The sequence below is a fragment of the Myotis daubentonii genome, chromosome 7 (genome assembly GCF_963259705.1).
Source record: "Myotis daubentonii chromosome 7, mMyoDau2.1, whole genome shotgun sequence".
Classification (NCBI taxonomy): Eukaryota; Metazoa; Chordata; class Mammalia; order Chiroptera; family Vespertilionidae; genus Myotis; species Myotis daubentonii.
The window spans coordinates 93,909,583-93,931,207 of record NC_081846.1 but is presented as its reverse complement, the minus strand read 5'-3'; the positions used below and the strand labels follow the sequence as shown (position 1 = coordinate 93,931,207).

General features: G+C 45.2%; 1 protein-coding gene across 3 annotated transcripts in view; it reads left to right on the top strand.

Moving 5' to 3' along the window:
- ERCC3 (ERCC excision repair 3, TFIIH core complex helicase subunit) overlaps positions 1 to 21,625 on the top strand; it is a 46,643-nt gene that overhangs the window by 15,366 nt on the left and 9,652 nt on the right. For 2 of the 3 annotated variants that reach the window (XM_059704770.1, XM_059704772.1), the window contains exons 9-11: positions 11,868 to 12,052; positions 15,435 to 15,637; positions 21,019 to 21,115. In XM_059704770.1, the coding sequence (XP_059560753.1) occupies positions 11,868 to 12,052; positions 15,435 to 15,637; positions 21,019 to 21,115 (485 nt within the window). Of the gene's footprint in view, positions 1 to 11,867; positions 12,053 to 15,434; positions 15,638 to 19,159; positions 20,998 to 21,018; positions 21,116 to 21,625 lie in introns of those variants that run through there. The other variant, XM_059704773.1, reaches the window with a different exon arrangement.

The following is a 21,625-nucleotide window of genomic DNA, read 5'->3' as shown; positions in this document are numbered from 1 at the left end:
TTGTTGAATTGCTCCCTTTAGTATTATGAAGTGGTACTCCTTATCTCCTGTTATGGGCCTTCACTTTGAGTTCTAATTTGTCAGATATAAGTATTGCTACCCTAGCTTTTTTTTTCATTTCCATTCACCTGAAATCCTTTTTCCATCCCTTCATTTCCAGTCTGTGTGAGTCCTTTGTTCTGAGGTGAGTCTCTTGTAGACAGCAAATATATGGGTCATGTTTTCTTATCCATTCAGCTCCCTATGTGTTTTGATTGGAGTATTTAATCCATTTGCATTTAAGGTTATAATTGATAGATACTTGTTTGTCGCCATTTTTATTCTTTATGCCTGTGTTCCTTCTTTCCTTTCTATTTCTTCTTTTTACAGCAGACCCTTTAGCATTTCTTGCATTGCTGGTTTGCTCGTAATAAACTCCCTTAACCCTTTTTTGTCTGTGAAGCTCCTGATTTCACCTTCAATTTTGAATGATAGCTTTGCTGGGTATGGTATTTTTGGATTTAGTTCCTTTCCATGACTCTGTATATTTCATTCCATCCCCTTCTGTCCTGATGTGTTTCTGTTGAGAAATCAGTTGATAGTCTAATGGGAGATCCCTTATAGGTTACTTTCTGTCTCTCTGGCGGCCTTTAAGATCCTTACTTCGTTGTCGGTGTTTGCCAATTTAATTATAATGTGTCTTGGTGTCGGTGTTTTGGGGCTCATCTGGTTTGGGATTCTGTGAGCTTCTTGGACTTGTGTGAGTTTTTTCTTCCCAATATCATGGAAGTTTTCTGTTATTATTTCTTCAAACAGGTTTTCTATTCCTTGCTGTTTCCTCTCCCTCTGGCACCATATTATACAGATGTTGTTTTGTTTCGAGTTGTCCCAAAGCTCCCTTAGGCTGTCCTCCTGTTTCTTAAGTTTTTTTCCCAGTTGCTGCTCTGCTTGGTTATTTTCTTCCTACCTTTGCTTCTAGCTTGCTGATGCGTTCCTCCACATCTAGTCTACTGTTGATGCTTTCTATTGTGTTCTTTATTGCAGCGATATCATTCTTCATTTCTTTTTGAGACTTCATTTCCTCTTGGTTCTTACACATGTTGGTGAATTTGTCTTCCATCCTTTTCAGCATCCTTATGACCATTGCTCTGAATTTTTCTTCTGACAAATTGCTTGCCTTCATTTTGTTTACTTCCTTTTCCGATGTTTCCCACTTTTCTTTTGTATGGGGCTATTTCTTTGTCTCCCCATTTTCACTCCTCTCATGGTATCTGGTTATGTGGTTCACTCTCTACGGTGTTGACCAAAAGGCAAAAAATACAACTCGACAAGACATGACACAGAGGGAACAAAACACGAAAAATGTATTCACCATACCAATAACCCCAAATAAAGGGGACCACCAGAGAAAAGAGAATTAGGGGAGAGAAAAGAACACAAAAATGATATTTATTTATTTATTTTATAAATCTTTATTGTTCAGATTATTACATTTGTTCCTCCTTTTTCCCCCCCATAACTCCCCTCCACCCAGTTCCCACCCCACCCTCCTCCCTCACTCCACACCCAGTGTCCTCATCCATAGGTGCACGATTTTTGTCCAGTCTCTTCCCGCATCCCCCTCACCCCCCCCCCCCCAAGAATAGTCAGTCCACTCCCTTTCTATGCCCCTGATTATATTATAATCACCACTTCATTCTGTTCATCAGATTATGTATTCCCTTGATTTTCAGATTCACTTGTTGATAGATGTGTATTTGTTGTTCATAATTTGTATCTTTACCTTTTTCTTCCTCTTCCTCTTCTTAAAGGATACCTTTCAGCATTTCATATAATCCTGGTTTGGTGGTGATGAACTCCTTTAGCTTTTTCTTATCTGTGAAGCTCTTTATCTGACCTTCAATTCTGAATGATAGCTTTGCTGGGTAAAGTAATCTTGGTTGTAGATTCTTGGCATTCATCACTTTGAATATTTCTTGCCACTCCCTTCTGGCCTGCAAAGTTTCTGTTGAGAAGTCAGCTGACAGTCGTATGGGTACTCCCTTGTAGGTAACTGACTGGTTTTCTCTTGCTGCTTTTAAGATTCTCTCTTTGTCTTTTGCTCTTGGCATTTTAATTATGATGTGTCTTGGTGTGGTCCTCTTTGGATTCCTTTTGTTTGGGGTTCTCTGCGCTTCTTGGACCTGTAAGTCCATTTCTTTCACCAGGTGGGGGAAGTTTTCTGTCATTATTTCTTCAAATAGGTTTTCAATATCTTGCTCTCTCTCATCTTCTGGCACCCCTATAATTCTGATGTTGGTACGCTTGAAGCTGTCCCAGAGACTCCTTACACTATCTTCGTATTTTTGGATTCTTTTTTCATTTTGCTTTTCCGGTTGGGTGTTTTTTGCTTCTTCGCATTTCAAATCTTTAACTTGATTCTTGCGAACCTCTAGTCTGCTGTTGGGAGTCTGTATAATATTCTTTATTTCAGTTAGTATATGCTTAATTTCTAGTTGGTCCTTTATCACAACCTCAAGGGTCTCATTAGATTTCTTGTAGGTCTCGTTAAGTTTATCGGCAGTTTCTAGAAAATTCTTGGAAAACCTTACAAGTGTGGTTTTGAACTCTATTTCCAGTAGTTTGCTTTCCTCCATTTCTGTCATATGTGTCCTTTTTCTTTGTCTCCGCATTTTTTATGCTTCCCTGTGTTGATAAATTGGTTTTCTGTGCTGAGTGTCCTCTAGGGCCCAGTGGTTCAGCCTCCCCAATTACCTGAGGAGGACACTCTTGGTGCACCCCCTTGTGGGCTGTGTGCACAGTCTTGTTGTAGTTAAGCCTTGATTGTTGTAGGTATCACTGGGAGGAATTGACCTCCAGGCCAATTGGCTGTGAGAATCAGCTGTGTCTGTAGTGGGAGAACTTCTGTGCTGGAGACACCCCTCTGGGGCAAGACTTGCTTCAATGGGGCTTTGGTGCTCACTGAGTCTCCCCCCTGAGTGTGTCCTTTATGGTTCCACGGAGCTGCAAACTGGATGGTCCCACTCTGACATCTGGGTACACTGGCTCCTGGATCTCTAGGGAGGTGCTAATCTATCCTTTGCCTGAGGCTATCCAGCAAAAGCTTCCCTGCAGGGCTTGAGTGGGTCGGGTCCCACAGGATCAACAGCGCGGGGCTAGCAGTTATGGCTGCTCTCAGAGGCCCAGCTTCTCAGTGTCCTGGCAATCGCTGCAAGGACCTCCGAGAGAAAGCTGCCCTTGAGTTCTGACCGATGCCAGACAGTCCCGCTTCTCCCATATGAGACTTGGTCCCCAGAGACTCGCCCGGAACTGGAGCTCAGAGCCTGAGACTTCCTCCCGATTGAAAACGACAACCGCGCCCTCAGCCGCCAGCCCGCTCCGTATACGCCTCTGTACCTTAGTATTTTACTTCCGCAATGTGCCTCCTCTGAGTCTTGGTATGCTTTTCTCTTTCCTTCTAGTTGTAGAATTTTCACTCAGCCAGCCTTCCTGTGGTTCTGGATGATGTCTGTTCCGTCTTTTAGTTGTATTTTTGAAGTAGTTGTTCGAGGCAGCAAACTCCGGTGTTTACCTATGATGCCATCTTTTTTTTTTTCTTTCAAAAATGATATTTAGAAAAGGAAAAAAGGTAAGAGAGAAAAGAAAAAGAAGAAAAAAGAAGGGGAAAGAAATATATGTATATGGGGAGAAAACTCCAAAAAACCAACAGCTAATTCAAAAAATGCAAACAACAAACACCTAGAAAAAAAGGAGGGGAGCTGAATCTAAAGAGGCAGATCTTACTTCCAGAAGGTAAGGTAAAGCAATTGAATGAATGGGGTAATGGCCATGATTCAGTATGGTGGAGGTAGAAAGAGAATGAGTGCATAAGAAGAAAAGTAAAAAACAAAATACTCACTTAAAAATTTAAAAAAAATAATAATTAAAAATATATAAAATATATATAAAAGAAAACTTGTATATATTAAAAATAAAATTTTCTGCTTTATCTGTATCTTCATCTATTTTTGGAAAAGGAGAATAGAGAGCAGATAGGCCTGAGTTTGGTGAGTGAAACTAATTAAGCTATTAGTAGAAGAAGAGAACAAGCGAGGAGAGGAAAAACAAAAGCATAAAATAAAATAAAAAACTAAACAAGAAAGGAAAAAAAATTGGCTAGTGAAGAAAGAGAAAAGAGAAATGTGCATGGGCTTGGAGCATTGGAGAGGAAATTAGATATATGAGTAAGCCAAAAGAGACTACTTTAATAGTAATGCATCAGTAGAGCAGAGAAAGAAGATCAGTTGTCAACAAGGAGTCAAAAAGAAAGGAGAGAAAAACTAAAGCAGGAACAGGGAAAGAGAAACAGGATGCAAAAGGGAGAAGTGAGGAAGAAAGGTTTGGCATGAAGGAAAAAATGAGATAGAGTAAAATAATGATAAAAAAATAAAAATAGAATGTAGAACACTAATCCAAAAAAAGTAAAAATTAAATAAAGGTTAAAAAAATAATAAAAGTAATAAAAAATAAGAGAAAGAAAAACATTTGTTAAGTAAAAAAATGAAAAAGTGAAGTAGTGATTTTTGTTTGCTTCAGCTTGGTTTTATAAGGACAGTTTTACTTCTTTTCCAATTTGGATGCCTTTTATTTCTTCTTCTTGCCTGATCACAACGGCTAGTACTTCCAGTACTATGTTGAACAGGAGTGGTGAGAGGGGGCATCCCTGTCTTGTTCCTGTTTTTAGGTGAAATGGTTTTAGGTTTTGCCCATTGATTATGATGTTGGCTGTGGGTTTGTCATATATGGCTTTTATTATGTTGAGGTATGGTCCTTCTATTCCTACCTTGCTGAGAGTTAATATCAAGAAAGGGTGCTGGATTTTGTCAAATGCTTTTTCTGCATCAATTGATATGACTATGTGGTTTTTATCTCTCAATTTGTTTATGTGATGTATTACGTTTACTGATTTGCAGATATTGTACCATCCTTGCATTCCTGGGATAAATCCTACTTGGTCATGGTGTATGATCTTTCTGATGTACTGCTGGATCCGATTTGCTAGAATTTTGTTGGAGGATTTTGGCATCTATGTTCATGAGGGATATTGGCCTGTAATTCTCTTTTTTTGTGTTGTCTTTACCTGGTTTTGTTATTAGGGTGATGCTGGCTTCATAGAATGAGCTTGGAAGTGTTCCTTCCTCTTGAATTTTTTGGAATAGTCTGAGGAGGATAGGTTTTAGTTCTTCCTTGAATGTTTGGTAAAATTCCCATGTGAAGCCATCTGGCCTTGGGCTTTTGTTTGCTGGAAGCTTTTTGATGACTGCTTCAATTTCTTCCATAGTTATTGGCCTATTGAGATTTTTAGATTCTTCCTGATTAAGTTTTTGAAGGTTGTATTTTTCTAGGAATATGTCCATTTCCTCCAGGTTGTCTAGTTTGTTGGAGTAGAGTTGTTCATAGTATTTTTTAACCATCCTTTGTACTTCTGTGGGGTTTGTTGTTATTTCTCCTCTTTCATTTCTGATTTTCTTTATTTGGGTCCTCTCTTCTTTGTTTCTTGGTGAGCCTGGCTAGAGGTTCATCAATCTTGTTTATCCTTTCAAAGAACTAGGTCTTGGTTTTGTTGATCTTTTGTATCTAAAGCAGCGCGAATACGTGGACTCAGAGGAGCCCTGCCTCTCCCCACGGAAAGGTCAGACTTTGCCTAGATAAAGCAGAGAGAGAACTACATAACCAAACACCTGGAGAAGAGAGACCATGGGGAGACAAAGAAACAGCCCACATATGAAAGAAAAACAGGCATCATCAGAAAAGGAAGTAAATGAAATGGAGGCAATGGAGGCAAGCAACCTGTTAGAGAAAGAATTCAGAGAAATGGTCATAAGGTGAATGAAAAGAATGGAAGACAAATTCAACAATATGTGTAAAAACCAAGAGGAAATGAAGAAGAACCAAGAAGAAATGAAAAATGACATCACTGCTATAAAGAACTCAATAGAAAGCATCAATAGTAGACTAGAAGAAGCAGAGGACCACATCAGTGAGCTAGAAGACAGGGTAGAAAAAAATACCCAAGCAGAGCAGCTTCTAGAAAAAAAAATTAAGAAGCAAGAGGAGAGCCTAAGAGAACTTTGGGACAACACAAAATGAAACAACATCTGCATGATAGGGGTGCCAGGAGGAGAGGAAACTGAGCAAGGAATAGAAAACCTGTTTGAAAAAATAATGACAGTAAACTTCCCTGATATAGGGAAGAAAAAGCTCACACAAATCCAAGAAGCTCACAGAGTCCCAAACAAATGAACCCCAAAAGACTGACGCCAAGACACATTATAATTAAATTGGCAAACACTAATGACAAAGCAAGAATCTTAAAAGCGCCAGAGAGAGACAGAAAGTTACCTACAAAGGCTCCCCCATCAGACTAGTGACTGATTTCTCAACAGAAACGCATCAGGAAAGAAGGGAATGGAATGAAATATACAAAGTCATGCAAAGGAAGGGTCTGAACCCAAGCATACTATACCCAGCAAGGCTATCAATCAAAATTGAGGGTGCAATGAGGGGCTTCACTGACAAAAAAGGACTAAGGGAGTTTATCACCACCAAACCAGCAATGCAAGCAATGCTAAAGGGTCTGCTGTAAAAAGAAAAAATAGGAAACGAAGAAGGAACACAGGGGTAAAGAATAAAAATGGCGACAAACAAGTATCTATCAATTATAACCTTAAATGCAAATGGATTAAATGCCCCAATCAAAAGGCATAGGGTAACTGAGTGGATAAGAAAACATGACCCATATATCAGCTGTCTACAGGAAACCCACCTCAGAAAAAAAGATGCACACAGACTGATGGTGAAGGATGGAAAAAAGTTCTTCAGGCGAATGGAAATGAAAAAAAAGCTGGGGTAGCAATATTTATATCTGACAAATTAGATCTCAAAGTGAAGGACATAAAAAGAGATAAGGAAGGCCACTTCATAATACTAAAGGGAGCAATCCAACAAGAAGAAATAAATCTGGTAAGCATATATGCACCCAATATAGGAGCACCCAAATACATAAGAAAACTTCTGGAGGGGATCAAGGGAGAGATTGACAGCAATACAATCATAGTAGGGGACTTTAATACCCCACTATCACCATTGGACTAATCCTCTAAACAAAAATTCAGCAAAGAAAAATCAATCCTACATGACTCACTAGATCAGATGGAATTAATTGACATCTTCAGAACATTTCATCCCAAAGCCACAGAACATACATTCGTCTCAAGTGCAATGGGTCATTTTTAAAGATAGACCATATATTGGGTCACAGGCAAAGTCTCTTCAAATTCAAGAAAATAGAAATCATATCAAGCATCTTCTCAGATCACAATGGCATAAAACTGGAAATCAACTACAATAAAAACAATCCAAAAAAATCAAACACATGGAGACTAAATAGCATGCTATTAAACAATGACTGGGTCACCAGAGAGATCAAAGAAGAAATAAAAAACATCATGGCAACAAATGACAATGAAAACAACAATCCAAAATCTATGGGACACAGTGAAAGCAGTCTTGATAGGGAAGTTCATAGCTCTACAAGCCTACTGCAAAAAACAAGAAACAATGATAATAAATTACCTAACCCTACCACTCAAAGAGTTAGCAATAAGAGAAGCCCAGTGCAAGCAGAAGGAAAGAAATCATAAAGATCAGAGCGGAGATAAATGACATAGAGACCAAAAAACAATGCTTCAGCTTGGTTTTAATGTCCCATGGGGACTGGTTTTAGACCCCTCTCTACTCTTCTGCCTGCCACATCTCAGTTTCCTGTTAGGTAGTCAGCACTGTGTTGAAGCCCCCAGCAATCGGACGCTACAGCCTTGGTGTCAGCCAGGCAGGACCAATCTACCAGCTTTGTCTGCCTGCCTGCTTTAAGTTGTATTTACACAAGCGTCTATTTCTGACACAGCCTCTAGGTGGTGGTGTTTCTGTATTAGTTTCCTGGACCAAATGGCACCTCAACCCAGGCCCCAAGGGCTCCCTGGGGGTATTTAGAATCTTTGTTTCCCTGCCGAGCTCAAGGCTGGGTGCAGCTGCACTGCTAGGAGAGGTCTGGTCTAAAGGAGAAAAATGGCCGTTCAGGGTTAGAGGGATGGACTGTCCCAGAGCTCGCTTCCTGATCATCTCTCCCTATTTGCTCCCCAGCTTCCACAAAACCAACTTCCCCTGCATTGCAGCCTCAGTGAGTGTTTGTAATCGAAGGACCCTGTGTATTGGGTTTAGCGAGGAAAAGCAAGGAAAATATAAAGACAGTGACCACGTGGCTGTGTGTCTTTCTCCTCCCGGCACTGTGTGGCCGTGCAGAACTTCAGGTGGCCTTTCTGGGCGCAGCCTCCCGTGGCTGTGGGCTTAGATCTAGAGTCCCCGACTCCCAGCAGCCCTGTGGGACCCCGTCCACAGTCGAGCACTATACTGACCCCAAGGGCCGCGGATTTGGTGCAGCGCAGTCTCCCTCTGAGACTCTAGTTCCGGCTGCACACTTTTCTCCCTCCGGCCCAGATCCCCGAGCCCACCCCTCTCCAGGTGACCTCTGTCCTTTCCGTCCATAGATTGTCTCACCAGCTGTGTTTAATTCACCAATTCCAGGTGGATGTTATTCGATTCAGCTGTTTCTTCTTTCTGCTCTGTGAGAAGGTGCAGGACCCACTTTATCTCCCCCTGGACAAACTTTTTGGAGCCTGTGGCCAGGGAGGCTGGGGTCTTGGTGGTCGTGGGTTCGCAGCTGAGGCAGCCGGTCCCTGGGTGTTTTGGCTGTAGGGTCCCGGGAGGTATCCGAGGTCTCCCCAGGTGGAGATGAGGCTGGGCTCCCAGTCACAGCCACTCTCCCCTTCAAGATGGCGCGGTCTCTGCGGTAGAGCCAGCCACCCTGGGAGAGATTTCAGTGGGAGTAGAGCCTGCCCAGCCAGGGGAGCCTGGTCCGCCAGCCCCCAACAGTCCTAGGAATATAACTCGCTGGGGCATTCTTGAAAGAGAACTTCGGTGATGGGGACAGATCAGTGTGTGCTGAGGCGGTGTGAGGGCAGAGGTGACTATAAAGCAGTGGTTCTCAACCTGTGGGTCACGATCCCTTTCACAGGGGTCGCCTAAGACCATCGGAAAACACATATATAATTACATATTGTTTTTGTGATTAATCACTGTGCTTTAATTATGTTCAATTTGTAATAATGAAATTAGGGTTCACCACAATGAGGAACTGTATTAAAGGGTCGCGGCATGAGGAAGGTTGAGAACCACTTCAAAGGGAGAGCACAAGGGAGGTTTTTGGGGTGATGGATTGGTCTGTATCCAGATTATGGTGATGGTTACACAAATCTATACATGTGTTAAATTTTTAGAACGGATACCACCCCACCCCCAGAGAACAATCAGTTTTACTGTGTGACAACTTACAAACCAAACTAAAAGAAAAAAATTTGGAAGACGGTAGGTATTTGGTCAGATTGGACTGGAAATTGATGGTATAATCATATCATCTGCATTTGAAACTGAGGACGGCTTGAGGCTTTCTGCCTGAGTATGGAGTTAGTCCGTTCATGTTCCTCTTTCCCATGGGCCCCAGGTCCCAGGGGTGGCAGCCAGGCTCGGGATCGGCCACACAGTCCACGCTTCTCTGGTTCTGTCTTTCCTGTAGTTCCCTGTGTCACCTTGTCTCTAGTTGGGTAGAAGAGTGAAACCAAACAGCTCTAAAGAGTTTTGAGGTCAGGCCCTCAACAGAGCAGAGAGCAAATGTTAAATAAGGGAATGGGAGTTTCTTGACTGTTAAGTATTAGGCAGAATGATAAATCTTTGAGAGTTATCTCAAAAAGGAAGATGGCTGTGCTCTTTTACAGATTTTCCAAAAGGAGCACTGTTAGGCCATTATATGAATAAGAAATTCTTAGGACAGTATTTGTATAAAGTGGTTACTGTATGGGAGGCACTGTGCCAATTTTAAGTATTTATTGAGAACTTTTAAGGGGCAGGCACTGTGCTTGGCCCTGGAAACCAAGTGGGAGGGGCCAATAATGAAAGAATCACACAAATAAATGTCGAAGAACAACTGTGACATAATGTGCAGTGAGACAGGCCACGCACAAGAAGCAATGCTGTGATTCTGTTCATCTGAAATTCAGACATCATGACGACTGAAGCCAGAGCCTTGGTGCCCTTGAGGGTGTTGACCCGCGGACAGAGGAGAGGCTTTGGGTGCTAAGGTCACTCAGATCTTGACCTGGGTGGCTCTGCAGGTGTGTGTCGTGCGCTTCAGCGGCTGGAAGTTCTTCCCCGGGGCAGCTGTCACGGTGTCGGAGGTGCCGCAGCCATGTCACTGGTTTGCAGCCAGATGTCCCAGGAAGGACTTGTTGGGGCTTGAGTGCCCAGCAGGGTCCAACTCATGCGTCCTTGGAGTTGGTAATCCCTGGGTCATCCATAGTGCTGCCTCCTGGGGCCCATGTTAGATTGGCGCCTCCATTGCTGTGGCAACCATGTCCTGATGTGGGGAACCTGGTCTGGGGTCCTTGGCTACTCTTTTGGAGCTACCCCGGACCTTGGCTTTTTGTTTATTTGTTTCCCGTGTGTGTGTGTGTGTGTGTGTGTGTGTGTGTATGTGTGTGTGTGTGTGCGCGTGTGTAATCCATGTTATGCTGCATGCAGTATGTGGAGCTCTATAAGATCTCGTCGTTTGCCTGGGTTGGACAGCCCTCTGCTGTTGCACTATTAGGTTTTGGTTTGAGCTTTGGTGCAGTCTGACCTCGAGCTCCTCAGATTGTTATCATTGGCCTTACCTTTAACTGTGGTAAGATGAGCTTTTTAACTTTCCGTCAGAGTACAGTTGACCCTTGAACAACTCGGGGTTACAGGCGTCGGACCTCGTCTGTATAAGGTAAGCTGGTCCTCAGCGTACTCGGTGAGATTCACCACCTCAGATCGAAAATACAGCCCTGGCCGGTTTGGCTCAGCAGATAGAGCGTCGGCCTGCGGACTCAAGGGTCCCAGGTTCGATTCCGGTCAAGGGCATGTACCTTGGTTGCGGGCACATCCCCAGTGGGGAGTGTACAGGAGGCAGCTGATTGATGTTTCTCTCTCTCTCATCGATGTTTCTGACTCTCTATCCCTCTCCCTTCCTCTCTGTAATAAATCAATAAAATATTTTTTTTTTAAAAAAAAGAAAATACAGTGTGTCATGGACCCACACATTTTAAACTTGTGATGTTCAAGGGCCAACTATTAGAATTTGAAAAAGGTGAGCCCATGGAAACCTGTAAATTGGGTCTTTAAAAGTAAATCTCATACCCTTTTATGTGTTTATTTACTTCGATAAATCAGAAAGATACAACATTCCAAAGAAAGGAGGACGGGAAGCTGCTGCTCTGCCAGCTGGTTGGAGGGCTGTGGAGAAGAGAGCTTCCTAAACCCAGCTCGTGCCCCTGCTCTCTCCTTAGTTTCTGGGAAGCCAAGCAGGTCTTGGCTCCCTTGGTTCCTCTGGTCCCCGTGTGCCCAACCATCTTCCTGGTAACCTCAGTGCAAGTCTCAGGGTGGCAAGTCCTTTGGCGGGTTCAGAGCTCAGTGGCACGTTCAGGGTTGTAGTTCCCGCTTCGAATTGCCACTGGGGCTCTCGAGTGGACAGTGCTGGAGCGCTCACACGGAGCTCCCTGGCAGTTGCTCCCTTGCTCTCCTGTCCCCCTTCTTTCTCGAGTTCTGGCCGTGATGATTGTGAGTCCCACATGGTCATTCCAGTCCAGACAGGCTCCTGTGGTCCAGGAACCTGGGATCAGCCAGGTATATCACAGGCCAGTGTGAAGTCACAAGGCTGCCTGTGGTACTTGAGCATTTACAAAAGTGACCGTGTGAATTACCGATTGTCTCCCCAGCCAAGATGTTCCGACGGGTGCTCACCATTGTGCAGGCCCACTGCAAGCTGGGTTTGACCGCAACCCTGGTCCGGGAAGATGACAAAATTGTTGACTTAAATTTTCTGATCGGACCCAAGCTCTATGAAGCCAACTGGATGGAGCTGCAGAACAACGGCTACATCGCCAAAGTCCAGTGTGCTGAGGTAGCTGTCCCCTTTCTTGCAGCCTCTTGGGGAGTGGCTCCTCCCAGGGTCAGGGGAAGTGGATCAGGTAGGTTACTCCCAGGCAGATACACAGGTCAGGACCTGAGCAAAAGTGCTGTCATCTCGTGCACCCTCTGTCCCCTGTGAGCTGGGTGCGGTTATGCCATTTCACAGACGTGGGAACCAACCACCTCCAGGGCATGCAGGGAGTGGCCGGGTGAGGGCGCTAATCCAGGCTGGCTTGGCTCCAGAGTCCATGCCCCTCCTTTCTGGGAGTGAGTGCCTACCTTCACTGGGGTGGCCCTGCGTGGGCAGTCATCCTGGCCACCCCCCACTGCCAAAGCCTAGTGGTCAACACCTGTGGTCCCCAGAAGGCGCCTGTGGCCTTGATAATTTTATTTCTAGGAAGACATTTTCCCCAATATCCTATATAATAAAAGCCTAATATGCAAATTGGTCTCTATGATGTGCACTGACCAGGGGACACACGCTCAACACAAGGCGCTGCCCCCAGCCCGCAGGCCCTAGGCCAGCCAAGGCAGGTGACAGCGGGGGACCCCTGACCACCCAACTGGTTGTCCTGCAGAGTGAGGCGACCAGCAGTGGCGGTGGAGCCGGCTGGTGAGCGGGAGGTGGGGGGTGGGTGGGGCTGGCGCTCCCCCCCCCCCCCATCACCTGCCTGTTGCCTCTTGCAGAGGGAGGTGACTGGCGGCAGAGGGGTGCGGCCGGCGAGCGGGCAGACCCAGCCCCCGCCAGTTGCCCCACAGATTGGCCCTGGTCGCCGGCCCATAGCCTAGGGACCCTACCCATGCACGAATTTCATGTATTGGGCCTCTAGTTCTGTAACGAATGCCTGCACAGGTAAATGATAAAAGTACATCTTCAAAGATGTCTTCTCAGAAGAAACAAGAACAAGAATTCTTCCTGGCACCTAAAATTGACTTCCTCAGTGGCTAGAGTAGGGTGGCTTTTGTCATGAAAGGGTGGACAGGGGGCTGTTGGGTAAGAGAGAGAGAGGACCGTGTGCAGGTAGACTTGCTCTGTTGAAAGCTTCCTTATCTCTAGTTACGCTTTGTAATCACCACCCGTCTTACGAGACAGAGTTGCCAGAACCTTGGGGACTCTGTCCCTCTCCAGTTGCATCTCCCCTTCGAGGTGCATCTGCCAGAGCAGTGGCCTAGAAACTTGGATTACGTTACATCACAAACTAAACAGCAGGGGGTCGCTGTCTCAGGGCTATTTTACCACCTATGTATAATTTCCTGACAGGGTTGTTTCGTTTTACCTTTTAAAACACCTTTATGTATCTCAAAGGTGAAACAGATTATATATTTCTATGACTTGTCATTTGCTCTATTTTTATTCTTTGCATAATGCGTTATTTTTTGATGAACGTAGCTGTAGTTCATCCCTTTGATTTGCTCTGTAGTATTCCATTATACAAATATACCACAATTGGATATGTAATGGAATATTACACAGCAGTAACAAATAAACCTTCCAATGGTGACAGACGTTCGGGTCGGTAAGTTGTTTCAAGTTTTTAATAGCTTTATCAAGATGTTTGCATTCTGTGACATTGACCTGTTTTAAGTAAATACTGTTATTTATAACTTACTTGGTTTTAGTTAATGTACCCCCCAATCTAGTGTTAAAACATCTCCGTTATCCCCAGAGTTCCCTGGTGACCATTTGCAGTGAGTCCTTGCTTGTACTCTCGCTCTGAGTAGCCACTGATTTGTTTTCTGTCTCTGTAAGTTACAGCTTATGACATTGCTGCAGATGTTTTTGTACCCATTTCATGCCAGAGTTTTTCCCAAGCGTTGTTCACGCTGTGGACTGACATCACTTTGTGGGTCATGGTCAGGATAGAATAGAATCTACCAGAATGCCTATGTATTGAGGGTGTATATTGTTTCATGAAATTGTGTTTGTGTGTGTGAATGTTTAGTTTGTGATGTAACGTAATCCAAGTTTTAGGCCACTGCTCTGGCAGGTGCTCCTCGAAGTAACACTGCTGGGTTGAAGGCTCCTTGAGGGCCACCTTCTTTGTCACGCTACAGCAGACTTTTCCAGAGCGAGCGTGCCAGTGCACACCCATCAGGGCGAGTGAGGGCGAGCCACCTCTCCACTGCCCAATAGCTACTTGTTTTCTTGTAACTTTTGCTAACCTGGTAAGTGTGAAATGCATTCCTTTATGGTCTTAATTTGTATTTTCTACTTTACTAATGACATTGAGTATCTTATCAGATAGTTATTAGCCCCTTATGTTTCATATTTTGTGAATTGCAGGATTTTAAACACTTTACTGTGAGAAAAGAATTGCTGTGGTTATAAAGAATGAGAACCTCTAATGGAGTCATAACAGGAGATGACTCAGAGGAAACCAGGAAACATTAACAGCAAAACTCACGGATTTGAGCGGCACGCAGGGCTTGGCACCCAGCAGCGGCAGCTGAGCCCAGGGTGGCAGCATGCAGTGGCTTGTGGTGCTCATGGGGAAGGGCACTGGTCCTGGCCAGAAGCTCAGTCTGTTAGTGTGGTCTGCGTGGCCTGTTCCAGTGCGGAGCTCCCAGGGGGTCATTTTTATTTGTATGCAGCCTTGAGACCTTTGAAACTCGCGGTACATCAGTCAGTGTATTTGCCTGAGCTTCCTTTAGCTTGTCAGCAGCCCAAGCCCAGGGCCTAGCACAGGAGAGGTCCTCAGGAGTCTTAGTGTCATTCTTATTTGGGTGCTCAGATTGCTTTAGATGTGACTGATGAGACCACCTTCAGGCTGGCTTCTATGCCACATGACATGTCCCCATCATTCTGTGAGCACTTCCTTGCTTTCTGGGCCAGCAATATATTCCTGACTCATCTGGTACTTGTCCTGCTCTTGCCCTGGAATCAGCTATTTTCCATGGAGCTCTTTCAGTAGAGAATGTAATTTGCAAACCAAGTTCTGAGTGTTGGGTGCATTCATTGATACTAGAGTATCATTGCTGGGCTCACTGAACAGGCAGAACTAGGAAGTGTGTGTGCAGTTCTCTGTGTGGAGGTGGGTCCAAGTGAGAGGGACCCTCGCACCACTGGTGGACAGTCTGGTGCCCTTCGTGTGGAGCTGGTGTGGAAGTAATTCCCTGCACGTAGAGACACTGAAAGGTCTGGGGGCAGTGATTAACATGTGGAGTGCCTGGCTCCACATCACCTATTGGGTCTGGTTTTGGGTGTGTGTGTGTGTCTGTGTGTGTCTGTGTGTGTATTTACAGTTATATTGAGATATAATTTACAAATCTTTGTTTGTTTTAAAGTTAATTCTACTAAATGAATGGTCTTCACAAGTTTCTAATTGTGTGATATATAAACTTGCACACTAACCATGATTCTTATTGTATTACAGGTTTGGTGCCCGATGTCTCCTGAGTTTTACAGGGAGTATGTTGCAATCAAAACCAAGAAACGAATCTTGCTGTACACCATGAACCCCAACAAATTCAGAGCTTGCCAGTTTTTGATTAAGTTTCATGAAAGGAGGAATGACAAAATTATTGTCTTTGCTGACAATGTGTTTGCCCTGAAGGAATATGCCGTTCGACTGAACAAGTAAGAATTGAACAGTTGAAGTTGGCTCCTAAGCCAGTTACCTTCCCTTTGTGAGAGTGCAGAGGTGCCTGGTTTTTCTCGAAGCTTTTAGGAACTTCTAGGATCCAAAGGTCTGGTTCTGTGGCCCCAGCCCTAGGAACCAGGCAAGACAGAGGAACAAGTGGTTGGAGTTAGAGGTTACAGTACAGAAAAGGGAGCTTGGTCACCCTGAGCCCAGGGAGTAGGGACTAGAGTAATGGTGCTTTGGACCTGGACTCCAAGGGTGGGCAGAGGTTGGCATTGGGAGTTTCAGACCAAGTGAGCACTGGGGGTTGTAATGAGGTCAGGCTATGGGCCAGGGACCAGGGAGGCAAGGCAGACTGGCTGGCATCCCTGGTATGGCCTCCCCTTGAGAAAGCTTCTTAGGACATACCAGAGTCCTCACCAGCCCACATGCCTGTGTTTAAAGCCTGGTTATTGTAAATTCCCTGCCAAGTAAGGAGGATTAGGACTGTGGGCCTCAAGGGCGTGTATGTGTAGCGGAAGGAAGGGCCCTTTCTGCAGGCAGGCCCTGTTCTTCCTGTGGGGTGGTAGGATGGAGGGCAGTGGCCATGCAGACCAGCTTCTCTTGAGCAAGCTGTGACTTAATCCTCACCCATGCAAGGAATTCAATTGCATTGTTCCCATTTTACAGATGACAAAGCTGAGACAAAAAAAAAATTTAACTTTTCTTAAATTTCTAAAATTGTACCTTTAATTTTTTTATTTTTTTTAAAATAAACCTTTTATTGTTGGTAGTATAAAGATTTTATTTTTTATCAGAGTAACATAGTAGTTAAGAAAAACCACAGTTCATGATCAGTCTTTCCACCCACAATTCTTGTTCCCCAAAGGCAGCCACCTTCTTTTTTTAATTAATTAATTTTTAATTTTTAAAAATCTTTACTGTTGAGGGTATTACAGATGTCCCCCTTTTTCCCCCTCTACTGTCCCCCTCTACCCGGTTCCCACCCTGCCCCAGACCTTCACCACCCTATTGTCTGTGTCCATAGGTAATGTCTATATGCATATAAGATCTTTGACACAGACAATAGGGTGGTGAAGGCCTGGGATGAAGTGCAGGGGTGGGCTAGAAGGGGTCAATTGGGGGGAAAAAGTTGACATATGTAATACTTTCAACAATAAAGATTTAAATAACAAACAAACAAACAAACATACATACACACAAAATATCTTTGGTTAATCTCTTCCCACCTACTTTCCCCACTTCCCTTTGAGATTTGTCAGTCTGTTCCATGTTTCCATGCCTCTGATTCTATTTTATTCACCATTTTATTTTGTTCATCAGATTCCTTGTTCACTTATTTTGATTTTTAGATTCAATTATTGATAATATACATTGTAAAATGGCTATGTATTTATTGCCATTCTATTGTTCTTATTTTTTTAATCTTTTTTCTTCTTCTTCCTCTTCCTCTTCCTAAAGAATATCCTTCAACACTTCAAGTAATACTGGTTTTTTTTGTTTTTTTTCTGGAGTTAGTAATTTCCCTGTCATTGCTTTAGGTTTTGTTTTTTTTTAACAGACTTAATTGTTCCTCTTCAGACCCTTCCTGCAACATGAACCCTTCTCAGCAGGGTCAGACACGTCAGTACTTTTTAAATCTCTCCCTGGCGGGGTGCCTACCAGCACGCCATCTCTCGGACTAGAACTGCTGCTCAGCAGAGTCGTGGGCTCCCTCTGACAGCATCCCGCCCTTCCCCAACCTCTTCCCTGTGTGGGAGCCCTCTTTTCTGTATCAAGTCTCCTCTTTCCTAGTCACTCGTTTTGAAGGAGCACATCCTCCAGTAGATTCCGGAGGGAAGAAAGTCTTCTGGGACTTTCCTTGCAGATTATTTATTCAGCTTTACGCTTGACGAGTAGCTTGGCTGGGCCTCCGAATGGTAAAGGCAGGCTCAGTTTTGCTGGGGCTTCCGTTGTGACTGCTCGGAAGCCTGGTGCCCTTCTGATCCCTCTCTGCACAGGGTCTGCTGTGTCATCTGCTTCCTCTCTCAGAAAGCTTCTAGAATCTTTTTTGAGATTTCAAAACTGTATGGCTAGTGTGGTCATTTTCTTTTATTGTGATGGGCAATTTTAACCCTTTCCTGGTTAATCCTCACCCGAGACACATTGATTGGTTGCCTCCTGCACACCCCCAACCGACCAGGCCTTTGACCAGGAATTGAACCTGTGAACCTTCAGTGCTTGGGGCTGATGCTCTAACCACTGAGCACTGGGCAGGGCCATTAGACCCTTTTAATAGGAAAACTCGTGTTTCAGTTTGAGACTTTCTTTTCTTTGTTAATTCATCTTCTCTGCTTTTTCCTGTTCTGTCTTTCTTTGAATCCCTGTTGTAAGATGTTAGGTCTTGGAACAACTTCCCCAGTTTTCTTTTTTCTCCAATTTTTTCTCCCTTTGTCTGCCAGCCCTTCTATTGAAGCATTTGTGAGTTTGCAAGAACTCTTCCTTGCTGACCGTTCCTGTTTCATGCAGTGTCTTCTCTGGGCTGGTCGAGCTTTGACATTTCTTCTGTTCCTGCACTGTGTCTCCTCTCTTCAAGTTCATTATTTTGATTGCTTCCCTCTGTCTGCAGAGCCTGTAGACTTGGTGATCCCTGGCTGTATTTTCTTGTTTAAGAGTCCGTCACTAGTTAGGCTGCTTCGTGTAGCCTCGGGGTGACTTCCTGGTCACCAAAGCAACACTGCATGTTGAGTTGCCTTTACCTTTTCTATAACTTGTACGAAATCATCCACTCGTGACTGTCATTTGTACCATTCCTTCAAATAAAGTAATTTGGTACCAAAGAAAAAAGGGAGTCAGCCACTAAGAAGCGAATTGGCCTTCTGAATAGCTTAGCCGACCTGTGGACCCCACCATGCGTGATGGGCAGGAACCTGGTGACGCATGAAGAGATTGAGAAATGCCAGTATCTCCGGGTCTTTCTTGGGCAGGACAGCTTCTCCAGAGAGGAATCTTCGGGTCTCCTGGCTGCCAGCATGTGGGGGGAGAGGGAGAAAGGGATTCACTTTCAGTCTCACCTTTGCCCTCAGCTCTGCCTGAGGTCCCTAAGTACTATGCCTCTATGAACCTAGAAGTGAAGCCTCCAGGTTTCTGCCAGATGCGAGGAGGCACACCTGGCTGCTGGGATTGGGGCCTCACCCTGCTCCTCATTCGATACTCGGCCAGCCCTTGTCTGCTGTCTGACCCCGCCCCCTCCCAGGCCACTGGCGACTAGGTCTGGAGCGCTTTGTGTTCTGCACGTACGAGCTTGTTTGTGCTGGCTTCCCCTCGTGCGGGTTTGGGCATCTGCTTCCTCTCTGTGTTGACTTCCACAATATTGTTCACTCTGATCTGCTGTTGCTTCTCCTGTTCTCTCTGCCCTTGTGGGTTTCTCTTTTTAATTCTGCATGGTGACAGTTTGAGAGGGGCAATAAAGCAATGCGTGTTTACTGTGTCCTCTTTAACAGCTGTCTTCTCTCTCCCCTCCCCTCCCGCCATTTCAGTGCTCCATCTAGATTCTTCCTGGAGCCTCCTTCTTCAAGGGCCCTGCCCTACACCTGCATTCAAACACACCTGAGGCTTGTCCTTTGGTTGTCGTCTCCTGAGAGCTGCCCGGTCAGGCACACGCATTTGCCCGGCACTGTCGAATCTGTGCCTGTCTGGCACCATGGCGGGCAGCAGGTCATGGCTCTCTGATGGATACTGGAAAGATAATTACAACTTTTACTTCTCTTTCTTGTGTACCTCCTGCCTTTAAGTATATGAAGTGCTTTTGCTTGTCTTGTTTTCTTTAAAATGATCCTGTGGGTCCTGGGCATGTGCTTGATCTGAGGTGGGGTGGGGGTCTCCGAGCTTCTGGCTCATCCAGCCTTAATAAGAAAGGCATAGGCGTCACTCAGGACTTTGCAGGAGAGACTGTGGGTTGTTGGGGATATGAGGTGGGAAGGACACCACTTTGGATTCTGACGGCTGTACCTGACTCCCAGCAGCTCCTCTTATTAGCTGTGCACCTCGGGGGTGCTGTGTGCCTCTCGGCCTCCTCGCTCTGTCACGTGGGCTTCCTAACCAGCACCGCCTCAGGATTCTTGTGCCCAGCATCTACTCGGTGCTCGGCTTATGTGAGGGGCCCTTCTGCAGGTCGGTTGCCCTTCTGTTTCATTTCCTGTGTGGGGAGTCTTTAGAAACAGGGCTCACGGTCATGTGAGTCGTTTCTTATGATGGGGGAGGAGAAAAAGAGCCACATAAAACTTGGGTGTTGAGAAACAGGTGGCTCTGAAGAGGGGGTTTCCTAGCATGACACGCAGAGGAAAGAACAAGATTTGTGTGGTGCCCGAACACTATATGACAGGCTTGCCGTGTTTGGGGTGACCTGAGGCCATCAGCCTGGGTGTCCATCTGTCCCAGGCCCCACCCTGCTTCCCCACGGCAAGGGTTTTGCTCTCTCAGGTACACCCATTCCTAGTTAGTAGCACAGGGTTGGGAAGCGTGTGGAGGGTCAGAAATGCTGCCTTCTGAGCCTTCCATGTAATGGCCTGAGAGGTGGAGTGTTTACACTTGGGTTCAGCCTCGCCAGTCTCCTGCCCCTTCGTTCCTCGTGTGTAAATTGGGAACATGAAACTACCTTTCACAGTCTGAGCACTGTCGGCAGGGAGGGATGGATTTTTTTCAGCGTAGCATCTTGCTTGGTGTTTGGTGTGTGTGGGGCCTGTGTGGCGGTAGTTGTCCTTGGTATCATCACCATCACTGTTGTTACCCCGGGAAAGAAAACCACAGAAACTAGGTCATTCCGTGAATGGCATTGCCAGGTGCCGAGAGGTGACGGATGACCAGCGAGGCCGCCAGATATGGTGGTGCTCTTTGGCCGAGAACTGGGTTTTGAACTTGGTGTTAAAGAAGGTCAGTAGAGAAAAGTCTGGAAGGGGCCTCCTTTCTACTCCTTTCTTGGAGGAGAATGCCTGTGTCATTAGGAAAAGAGTTGCTCCAAGCTTTGGTTTACAAATAGCGTTGTTTCCTTTGCCACCCTCATTGAGCTTCATGAAATCCAGGGGGTTCTCTTTGTATAGACACCAAGCTTGGAGCTAGAGACCTAGTCCAAAAACAAAGAAAAAGGTAAAAAGGAATCCCAGGGAGAATGGTGACCTTGAACCTCAGCTCAGCGGTGAAGGGATGGCGTGTGTGTGTTTGGAAGGGGGTGGGGAAGGTGCATTGCCACTCGTGTTTATGGGTCTCCTGCAGTCATTCTTGGGTGGCAGGCCTCCTGGGAGAGAGCACTTTGCAGGAGCTCCTTTTCCCTCTCATGTGTTTTTAGGGTAATTGAGGAGTGATTCTATGGTCTTCCTAATACGGTCTTGTTCTTCTCTAGACCCTATATCTATGGTCCTACATCCCAGGGAGAAAGGATGCATATTCTCCAGAATTTCAAGCACAACCCCAAAATCAACACCATCTTCATATCCAAGGTCTGTGTGGCATGCAGTGGTGGTGAGGCCCCAGCAGCCCCAAGGCCTGGGGACACTGGCTGATATCTGGGCAGTGAGTTGGTGTTTGTGGAAGGAACATCACGTGTCAGTTTTCCTTCCCAGTGTCTGGGTAGTAGTAGAAGTAGATTTAGGGTTTTATGTATATGCATAAGCTCTAAAGTCCTTTTGCTTGACTCAAGTTTTTCCCATCTCTTTTTGGGATGCAGGAATTTTAAGTGGTATTTTCTTTAGAAAAGGGGAAAGTTCATCACCTACTCGGGCAAAAGTAGGCATTTGGATGAGATTCTCTTTGTGGAGTGGGAGATGCTGCAGGCGTGGGTAGCCTTGGGCCTGGCTCCTGGCACACCGTGGTGGGCGCTGAGCTGTCGGCCTGGCTGGGGGGTGGCTTTCATTTGCAATTAGAAGCTTGTGGCCCAACTGTTTGGAACAGTCATTCTGATGAGAATAGACCCAGAACCCCAAAGAAACGAGATTTACCCATAGAAATGA